This window comes from Clytia hemisphaerica, unplaced genomic scaffold (genome assembly GCF_902728285.1).
Source record: "Clytia hemisphaerica strain Z4C2 unplaced genomic scaffold, Clytia hemisphaerica genome assembly, whole genome shotgun sequence".
NCBI classification, from domain to species: Eukaryota; Metazoa; Cnidaria; class Hydrozoa; order Leptothecata; family Clytiidae; genus Clytia; species Clytia hemisphaerica.
In genome coordinates, this window is record NW_027104615.1 from 140,660 (window position 1) to 151,685 (window position 11,026).

The 11,026-nt window shown below is 36.2% G+C and overlaps 2 protein-coding genes across 2 annotated transcripts in view; one reads left to right on the forward strand and one right to left on the reverse strand.

Annotated features, from left to right (window-relative positions):
- Positions 1 to 11,026, reverse strand: part of LOC136824638 (sperm flagellar protein 2-like) — a 258,048-nt gene that overhangs the window by 13,207 nt on the left and 233,815 nt on the right. The gene's annotated exons all lie outside the window — the stretch shown is intronic.
- Positions 51 to 6,252, forward strand: LOC136824585 (nucleoporin SEH1-like). The gene is made up of 13 exons (XM_067080568.1): positions 51 to 209; positions 631 to 681; positions 1,047 to 1,152; positions 1,376 to 1,416; positions 2,302 to 2,382; positions 2,844 to 2,921; positions 3,531 to 3,586; positions 3,767 to 3,859; positions 4,028 to 4,105; positions 4,677 to 4,739; positions 4,975 to 5,062; positions 5,233 to 5,335; positions 5,880 to 6,252. The coding sequence occupies exons 1-13, from the start codon at positions 99 to 101 to the stop codon at positions 6,026 to 6,028; spliced, it is 1,098 nt and encodes a 365-aa protein (XP_066936669.1). The 5' UTR covers positions 51 to 98; the 3' UTR covers positions 6,029 to 6,252.

Consider the following 11,026-nt stretch of genomic DNA (forward strand, 5'->3'; position numbering starts at 1 on the left):
ACTGAGTTCTGAATTTTTTAAATCTCGATTGCGAGTTCGATTTAACACATTTGTACCATTCAATATCATTTTCAGATAAATTAATGAAATAAAACAGAATGGAGGCACCAAAACATATACCTACAGAACATAAAGATATCATTCATGATGTTTCTTTTGATTACTATGGAAAACGGATGGCCACTTGTTCCTCAGACCACACTGTGAAGGTACTAAGTGTTCCCTTCAAAAGATTTTTTTGTTTTTCCTAAATATGATCTTCTTATGTGAAGTGCAAAAGGAGTCTCGTCTTTTGCCATTCAATTTGTAGTTCTCTTCGCATTGTTTTATCTCATCTCTCATAGTATAATTTGTTCAAAACTTTGTATTGTGCTTTTAAGATCATTTGTACTTTCAAAAGATAAATATTCCCGAATTTCCATACGTCTTCCGTAATTTCAGCGTGTTGTTTGAGTGGTAGGTAATCAAAGCACTTGATATTTTTCATGACAAAAAGCGAGAACACTTTAGGGTGCCGGCATGCCAAGAAGACTTGGATTGTTTTAAAGGAAGGTCAGTACCCTTTCTGCATTTTGACCTCTTTTCTATTCTGATTTTGTCTTTTTCTTTCACTCTATTCTTTCTCCGTAGATTTGGGACTTGACTGAAAATGGACAGTGGAAATGTACTGCAGATTGGAAGGTTTGATCTATTTACTTAAATAAATAGCGAATAGGAAGAAATTTTCAAATTATCAAAGCATAGTTTTCTAAGTCTGCGACCGCAGTCGGAGGCGGCCCGAAGGCTCAACTTTTGATAGCTGTCTACCCGAAGGTAGGGGAGGGCGCCACTCTTTCTCTCTGGATTGTTCCACTTACCCTTGACCCTTCTCTTAATTGCTGAACATCATCAGAGAGGCATCGAGTACTACTTTGGGAATTTTTGGTATGTCCTGGCTGGGGATTGAACCCACAACCTTGCGCCTGATGCTCTACTACCACTGCACTACGGTCGCTATAGTTTCATACTTAGTTAATCTAGACGAGAATTCTTATTTTTCTTTGTAGACACATTCAGGTTCAGTATGGAAAGTGACCTGGGCACATCCAGAGTTTGGTCAAGTGATCGCTACATGTTCTTTTGATCGAACTGCTGTCGTTTGGGAAGAGCAAGGTAGGTTTTGTTGTATAACTTTTAATGATTTTATCATTGCTGCCTTATCCACTGATCAGCCATTAAAGCGCGAGGCTGGGTTAGTGTTCTATGTTGTCAATTTTTAAAGTCGCTGCATAGATTTCCATGCATTGATTTAAAATGCATTTCGATAAAAGTAAAAGATATCCCGAATTTTTCAATCAATTGAAGCACCGTATTTTTATTTTGTTCTTTTTTTCAGTCGGAGAAATCAGTTTCCCTCTCCAATCGAAAAGTAAATGGGTAAGAACAATACACAGAAAATGAAGTACCTAATCGGCCCTTTTTACGCCGGCCCTAATTTAACGCCGGCCCCTTTTACGCCGGCCCTTATTCCGCCACAGCCTAATTTTGGGCTTACGCCAATTAGGGCCGTAAATAACGCCAAAACTTGTAAAAATCGCTAATCAGGCTTCAAAGTAGTACGAACTAAAATTTACATTAAAATGTCATCTTTCAGTATTAAACTGTTGAAAATTCCATTGAAAATAATTGATTTTCGTGAAGTTTTGGATATAGAGTAAAAAAATGGATAGTTTTCATCCTTTAATCATGCCTAAAATCCTATAAATTGACAAAAAATGGTCAAAAATTAACGCCGCCTTTAGGTAAAAATTGCTAAATTTTGGCCCTTTTTGCACTGGCCCTTTTAACGCCGGCCCTAATTACGCCACGAGCCCAAAAATAACGCCAATAAGGGCCGGCGTAAAAAGGGCCGATAAGGTACTCTAAGCTCTAGTTTAGACGGCCGACTTTCTGCCCTGCCTATTCTAATTGTTAGGGTAGGCAGAAAGAGGGCACAAAGCTGGTATTTAAAATCTTTGCTTGAAAAGGGTTGAAAGAAGACATTGCATTGACGTCAAAAGAGGGCAATGCATTGACTTTAGACAGCCCACTTTATGTCCGCAGGAATAGGCAGGGCAAAAGTGGGCCTCCTAAGCTAGAGCTACCATTCCGAAGTGCGCAACGAACTTTTTCTTTTCGATTTTCTGCAAGTATCCAATCTATATATTAGTTTTTTTTTTAAATCAGACCACTCGGACTAGCGGACAAAATCTTCTGCACTCGATTCCCTTTCCGCTGATTAGAGCTCCCGCTCAAATACCGTTTAAACGTCTCGTGTTTCAGGTACAACGAGCATCATTGGTGGATAGCAGTAACTCAGTAACAGACATCAAATTTGCTCCCAAAGATCTAGGCCTCTTATTGGTAAGCTATCGGATACGTTATAGACTTGAAAAGTAACAATTTTTCAAGGTCTATAAACGAGGAAAATTTTTTGTCACAATAATATGACTAGTGTATATGTATAAGAATTGCGAAGCAATCCAGGCAAGTCACTCGATTCGCAAGTTGCAAGCAAAATATTTATAAGGGTCACGCACTAGAAATTGCGATTTTAAAATAGATTCGTAATCAATTCGTAAATACAAACCCTGCGAAACCCCGACAACAGCTCAGGTTCAGGAAGACCGGGCCCCTTTAGAATGATGTTTTCGGTACCGTAGAAAACGCACATCAAGTTTTCCTTGGCGCTCCCCTAGGTATATAGAATTTAAAGCTACATGCACACGATAGCAAAACTGCTTCGCTCATGTATATTCGCTTCGCAATAAAAGATGTACCATATATGAGGAGACCATCTGAAGAAACAAACTTCATATTTTCAGGCGATGTGTTATAAAGACGGAGTTTTCCGAATCTATGAAGCTACTGACGTCATGAACCTCAGCCATTGGTCGGTACAGGTCAGTTTAAATGTTTCCTATTTTCATTCCACTGTTTATCCTGCTCACTGTTTTACTGGATAATAACTTGTGTCATTTGGGGCCGTCCACATAGTACGTACGTACGCACTAAGGGGGGGGAGGGGGTATTCTCAAAAGCGTATGCTTGCGTACAGGGGGAGGGGAGGGGTCAAAGGAAAATGTACGTACGCAGAGAAAATTTATTCATAGCCCTTTTTCGATTGTTATTTTGTCGACTTTTACGCTTGTTATACGCATCAAGGAAAAGAAAAAGTTTCTTGATAAACATTGAGTTTCATGTATGAAATAAAGGTCCGAACCAAACTATTTGAATTCAAGATTTTCTTCAACCGAGGGGGGGGGGGCGTGAATGAAAAAGTACATACTTACCAGAGGGGGGGTATAGCCATTTGCGTACGCTTGCGTACAGGGGGGAGGGGGTACTCGATTTTCGACATTTTAGTGCGTACGTACTATGTGGACGACCCCTTTCATCGATTGCATTAAAAAGCCTCACAACCCCCACTTCTTATTTTCATTATTGGGAAATCGCCTGAAGAAGCCTCACAACCCCCACTTCTACTTACTTTCATTACTTCATACTTTCAGCACGTCGTCGAATGTAAATTGGCCAGTGCAAGTTGTATATCATGGAATCCCTCAAGGTCAGTATGTCAATTAATTCGTACGTTAGAACAATTCTGGGGAAATTTTGATGGCCTATATTAAAGGTAAATATTTTATTCTGGGATGTCACCTTCAAAGAATTGCTTCAAAAGCTTGTCCTATATTCAAGCAACTCAATCGGCGTATTAAAGTTTCAATTTTCTTATCTCTTCATTTAGATCCATTGCACCGATGTTAGCAGTAGGGAGCGACGACCCGAGCACAAATGTTGGTGGAAAAGTCGAAATTCATGTACTAAACACTAATACAAGGTTGAGAATCTATTCACCACACCTTAGAAAAACTTAAAATAGACTCTGCGGATCCTTTTTTAATCTGAGATTTTTTTCGCGCTGAAATCTACTAAGGATAGGTAATGGCCATTTCATTATGTGTGTGTATGTGTGTCATTCAATTATTAAATTTATCTCTTTTTTCAGAAAATGGGGCAAAATCGCAACGCTAATGGGTGTGACGGACGCTGTACATGATATCTCGTTTGCACCTAATGTGGGAAGGTACTTTTTGATGTTCTATGTCTTTCTTTTTTTTCTTAATGCATTATTGTAACCAGTCTGGGTACCTGAAGTGATTTGATATTTTACGACAGAAAAGATTTTCCTAATGCAATGTATGCTTTAGTATATAGACTGGAGTCGTTTATAATGCATGTAGTACTAATAATACCAATACTAATAATAATACGGGATTTAGTTTGTATAAACGACTGGAAGAATCCGGTGTTCCAGCCTTATAGATACAGGGGCTAGCTACGCAGAAACTTGCGTAGCGAGAAAACAATTTATCAAGCAACAACAAACTCTCAAAACGAAATCAACTCAAATGAAAAACTTTCAATACACAAATCCACACATCTTTTTTTTCTCAAGAATTATTTTGAGCAGGAAAAAATTATAATTACAATATTGACACTTTTCTTTTGTTTCGAGTTAGTGCACAAAGGTTTCTAGACGACTAAAATTGTTCCCTTTATTACTTTTTGCTTTATTTCTACTATGTATAAATTAGTTGTCTAGCTTGCTAGACTATTTAGTATATGAAAATCCATTCATCTTCCGAATTTTTCAGGTCACGTCATTTGTTAGCCATTGCCTCCAAAGAGATTTTCATTGTTGCCATCAAACCAATTCGGTAAGTTTACTTTCGATTTAAAATTGGGAGAAAAGCAAACCTTTCATCCGTGCTCCAGGTCAACATGAATCGAAAGGAAAGTTTCATTTAACCATCATTAACTCAAAACTAATTTCGCAATTAATTTGACAAATTGACATGAGAAAAAACTCTTCTATTCATTCAATACTCGGATGTCCGAATTAACTGTATCATGAAATAAGTAATAATCTTAATATTCCATTTTGTTTGACAGAACACCACCAGAAAACACGGCAACACAAGCAATCACTGACAAACCTGACATTCAAATATTGGCCACACTCTCTGATCAAGACTCACAGGTATTTCCAAGCATCACGTTTAACTTGTCACAACTGCTCCCTTTTCCTACTCCAAAACGTTCCGAATCCAATATGAACATAATACCGAACCCATACCGAAGCGATGCTAAACCGTAACGCCCGAACGTGGCCTTAGAATTTAACATTAATCACCTTTACTTTCTCTTTAGGATCGCTTCAATAGTACGACACAAGTATGGCGTGTAGAATGGAATATTACTGGAACCATCCTGGCTTCAACAGGCGATGATGGCAGAGTTCGACTGTGGAAAGGTAAAAAAATGTCTCTCATTGACGGTGACTGTTGTAATGCAGCTCCCCTCTGTTGAACTTTGCAAAGGCAAAGGAATTCATTCGAAGGATACCTCAGTAAATTATAAGGACAATTATGCAACTTTGTTTCCAGCCATATTTCATCTTTAACAAACTCTAGTCCTTTATCATAATTTGCACTGATGTTCTCATCGTTATAATAAAAATGAATTCGCCTATCTACAAATGTTGTGGCTTTTTATACACTCTCATAATTTCCCTAGGCAATACGCAAATAGTAATTAGTAATAAAACGACGTAGCAATATGTTCTATAAATTCTCTAGGCAATATAGTCGTATCAGTAAACAAATTTCTATAAAATGAAATTCTCAAAGGAAACGCAATAACACCCTCTTTATAAAGTGTACTGTATGAACTCTTTGAGCTCATTCGTTCGCTTAATGCATTAATCTACCACGCAAAAAGAATCAGCGTAAAATTTATTCTATTTGGACTGGTTATCTCCACGTAAACTTTTCTTCAAATTTATATCCCATTTTTAGGAAACTACATGGACACGTGGAAATGTTTACCTAGTTGGCGTGGTGACGGTACGACCACATCCATTCTCACACGACCCGCGTCAAATTCGATGAGTCAAGCGCAGAATATTCTTGATATGTCAACACAGAAGAGTTACCCTATGTATTGAGAGAGTGGAAACGGCTCTATGAGCAAAATGGCTGGCCCATTTTCCAGCTCCGTAGCAAATAAACCAATAAATTGACAAATTTGATGGAGATTTGATAAAAGCAGATCATTTGACTATAGATTAAATCCTTGGAATAGCGTTACTGTCAAAAAAGAACCATGCCAGCTCTATTGAAAAACACACAATTACTTTGTGCGGTTATTTGTGCAGAAAAATCTTTTGATAATCGTTTTTAATTTCACGGTCGTTTTAATTTTTTGAGGGTGGAATGATTGAACTAAAATTCTGAACGGAGAAAGGAGTTCATGAACTTTTTTTATATGACTTCAGTGTTAGATTTTTCTTTTGTAACCGCGATAAATTTCCGAATCTCTAAAGATATCGTATCGTGTACAGAATACAATCAGAGCAGAAAAAGAATTCATAGTATGGTAAAGATTTTTTTAACAAGATCTTCTTATCTTCTTGTGCAATTGAGGGTTAACGTTCTTCTAGTGAACAAAAAAACTCAACAATGTCACTAGACAGCATTCGGTCCTGCCTAGTAAAATGTAAATATAATTTCTATAAAAGGACTTATCAGGATTTCGATTTATTGAGGTTTACTTTTTGATATTTTTTAAAAAGACAATAATCAATCAACATAAAATTTGTCTATTATTTGATGTCGTCTATCAGAGGAAAAAATTTTCGATTTCCAAGGTTGGAAATTTCAAGTTTACTTAGTTGGAAAAAAGATAAAATCCAATGGAAAATCCAACCTGGAAATGTGGGACAATGCGTGTACCTATCCGTCAGTTCAATTTTCCTTTTGAAACGAACATGGAAAATCGAAAAAAATCCAATTTTCCATTTCGTTTTTTGCTAAAAAGACAAACCATAGAAAATTGAAATTTTTGTTTTGATTTTTTAAAAAGACTCCTAAAAATATCTCTAGAGCACTAACTTGGCGGTAAGTTTGTGTTTTTGTAGTGCGTTTTGTTTCATTTTTTCGTTTTACAAACAAAAAATGAAAAATTGATTTTTTTCGATCAGATTCAACTTCAAAAATTAATGGCGCCAGAAAAAGAAAAGGGGAAGATAGTCTACAGAAAAAGAGAGTGTTGATTGTTAACAATAGTGTTGTCAATTTCGAACGTGTTCGAATTCCTTTAGGGGGTAGCTAAATGGCCAAACAAAAAGAATCATAACAGAACTTCAATGTGTTTTGTTAAGAATTACTTATTGCTTATCCTAGCCAATAAGCATCGATCCAAAATCACTGATCGCTTCCATCGTATTACACCCCTGTCTCACTGACCTGGTGGAGATTATACCTGAATTTTCACCGGAGAAAGGACAAAATTCAGAACAAAAATTCAAACTTTCAAATCCTGCTGTCGTCAGACATCAAAATAGTAAGATTACATGCGAAAGGGACACAACCATTAAGGAAGAGAAAATTTTGACCGGGTTTGAAATCCGGGAGGGTACTACCCTTGTCGACCGACGGGGGTGCTCCGCTGCGGTTCGAAAAATGGACCCTACGTAGGACTCGAAATTTGCGAAAAAAGTGACCCTGAATGGGACTGAAATTCCAAAATGTTCTCAAATTTTCTACTTTTTCCCCAAATTTTCCAAAAATAGGCACCCTGCGAGGGACTGATTTTTCTATTTTGGTGTTTTTGCGACCCTACCTGGGACTCGTGGAGGTTAAAAAAGGTACCCTGACCAGCGGAGCATCCCCGTAACCCATCTTGCCCCCCCCCCTGGGGTTTGAAATTTCAATCAATTTTGACTGGCGTAAGTCATTTAGCCCACTTTTGGCAATTCTTTCCGAAGGGTTATTTACCGGGACGGATCTGACCAGGTCACTGATACAGGGGTGTGAAATTCTTTTAATGCTTGTCTTGTTATAAATAAGTGCAATTGCATTACAAGTGAAATTTTATTTTGATAGCTGTCCGCTCTTACGTGTTTCTCAATCGACGAATGATAATTGAATAATCAAAACTTTTAAGTTGATTTTTCAATTCATTATCTTATATTGAATAAACGAAATGAAAATCACAAAATTTGACAAAATTTGACAATTTTTGTGTTAGTAAAAAAATTTTAGGAATTTTTAAAACAAATCAAAACAAAAATTACAATTTTCTATGGTTTGTTTTTCTAGCAAAAAACGAAATGGAAAATTGGATTTTTTTTCCATTTTCCTTGTTCGTTTAAAAAGGAAAATTGAAATGACGGATAGGTACACGCATTGTGGGACATTCTCCAAGGTTGGAAATTTTGCATTTTCCATGGCTTGGAATTTTCAAAAATCCAGGTTGAAAAAAGCCAAAATCCAAATTTAACAAGGTTGGAATTTTTTTAAAATTCAGTTGGAAAAAGCCAAAATCCAAGCTAAAAAAGGTTGGAATTTTTTAAAATTCAGTTGGAAAAAAGCCAAAATCCAAGCTAAAACAAGGTTGGAATTTTCGAAAATCCAGGTTGAAAAATGCAAAAATCCAAATTTAACGAGGTTGGAATTTTCGAAAATCCAGGTGGAAAAAAAACAAAATCCAAGCTAACAAGGTTGGAATTTTCGAAAATCCAGGTTGAAAAATGCGAAAATCCAAATTTAACGAGGTTGGAATTTTCGAAAATCCAGGTGGAAAAAAAACAAAATCCAAGCTAACAAGGTTGGAATTTTCGAAAATCCAGGTTGAAAAATGCGAAAATCCAAACCAAACAAGGTTGGAATTTTCGAAAATCCAAGTTGAATAAAGCCAAAATCCAAGCTAAAAAAGGTTGGAATTTTCAAAAATTCATGTTGAAAAAAGCCAAAATCCAAAAAATGATGGCAGAGATGTGGAAAAAGAGATCTTAAAAAAGGTTTTTGTTTTTGTGAACAGTCACTCGCTAGCCTAGGCTCGATGGCTTCCGGTCAATCTCTCGTTATTGTTCGCACAGATACGTGGTTGATCTTACATCACTCACACAGCTCAGCAGGGCACTATTTGAAACTATGACGCAAGTACCCTATGTTTTCACTGTGCGAACTCACTGCGATTGACCTAGGCCGCTTCGAAGGAACGCCTCACCTGACGGAAACTTACAGCTTGACTGCCTGCATTAGAGCCTAATATCTAGGTTAGCTATACATCAAAACAGTTTTGAGCGAAAAATCGCTTGTGGTTTTCTCAAAGGACATGCGCAGAAAATGGTTACAAAAACGTAATTTCCACATGGATTTTTGTTTGGAGAAACAAAAATTTCCAACCCAAAAAGTCTAGTTTTCAATCGAAAGAGTTTCAATTTCACAAAAATGTAATATCCACATATGGATTTTTAATGTTTTCCAAACTGTTTGGAGAAACACAAATTTCCGACCCAAAAAGTCTAGTTTTTCAACCCGAGGTATCAAATTTACAAAAATATGTATTTTCACATCGATTTTTGACCTTTTTTTCAATTCCCAAACTGTTTGGAAAATAAAAATTTCCCACCCAAAAAGTCATGTTTTCCAACCAGCCTTGGAAAATTGTCATTTCTACATGGGCTTTTTTCACTTGATTTTTCAAGGGCATTGGTTTATTCTACAAAACCTATGGGTAATGAATGCGTGTATACTTCCGTCCATTCGATTTTTCACAATAAAAATGAAATGAAAATTGATTTTTTTCAATTAATTTCAATTTTTCACTTTTGTTTTTAAATTAAAAATTGAAAAAAGAAAAATTGAGATTCCATTTTCAATTTTTAATTTTTTGTCCATGTGGGTCACATTTCTGTCATGATGGTGTATCCTTTAGAGTAGACGGGGGTCTGAAACGGCAATGTTTGTTGTTTGCGCTTAGGCATCCTTTGTATAATATCTCTATCACATAAAACATTTTACACTGTTTTTTAATATTGTTTCCTTATTTCATCAAATAATAGTGATGATGTAACATCATAAGTATATACTACCTTTTAAAATTATATCATACTTGGCTTTAAACGTAGCTTCTGCAGATGGGTTCAAGCTAAGTATAGTCCGAGATCCGTAAATCGCAATAGGTGTACTTACGCAATATAACATGCAGCAGAACAGAATTGGTGGAGTGATTCTGCAAGACAACTGACACGCTGGAGTAATCGTCTATTTGAAGGTCCTGAAGATGCTGTAACAGGGCTGGGTGGTTCAGAAAGTTTACAAAGATTTCACCAAGTCACGGTGGAGAATAATCGCGACAGCTACAATTTGCTGTAAATCTTTAGAACTACTAAACCTAAAAAAGCCTACAAAAACCTTCCGTAGAATGACCATAAACACCTCCTTTCCATAATCCCCGCACCGATCCGATCCGGCTGGAGATTCAAAGTAACAGATCTTACTGCTAATTTTCCAAAAGCTTCGGTCTTGCATATCATTCCAGTTTTTCAATAAGATCTTATATCATTAGAACATTAGATGTTACATTATTATGTTTTTTCTGATCGTGTAATATGTTAATAATGTGATAAAGATGTTATGGGCCATATGTATAACATCTACAGCAGTCTGTGACTAATCTATCAGCCTAGCTTCACTCTTGCCATGTTCAGACCCCCGTCTACTCTAAAGGATACACCATCATGACAGAAATGTGACCCACATGGACAAAAAATTAAAAATTGAAAATGGAATCTCAATTTTTCTTTTTTCAATTTTTAATTTAAAAACAAAAGTGAAAAATTGAAATTAATTGAAAAAAATCAATTTTCATTTCATTTTTATTGTGAAAAATTGAATGGACGGGAGTATACACGCATTGTAATGGGTAACGTTTTCCAAATCAGCTTAAGGTAATCGCTAAAATTTCCAACCTTCAATTATAAAACCAAAATTTCCAACCCAAAAATATTGAATTTCCAACCTTGGAAATCGAAAATTTTTTCCTGTGTATGTAAAACCATTTTTGGAATCTTTTTGAGTTTATGACCCTCTGAAAAGTAATTTTTGAAATTTTCAAATTTTATTTCTAAGATTTGATGAACATTTAGTCATTCGAA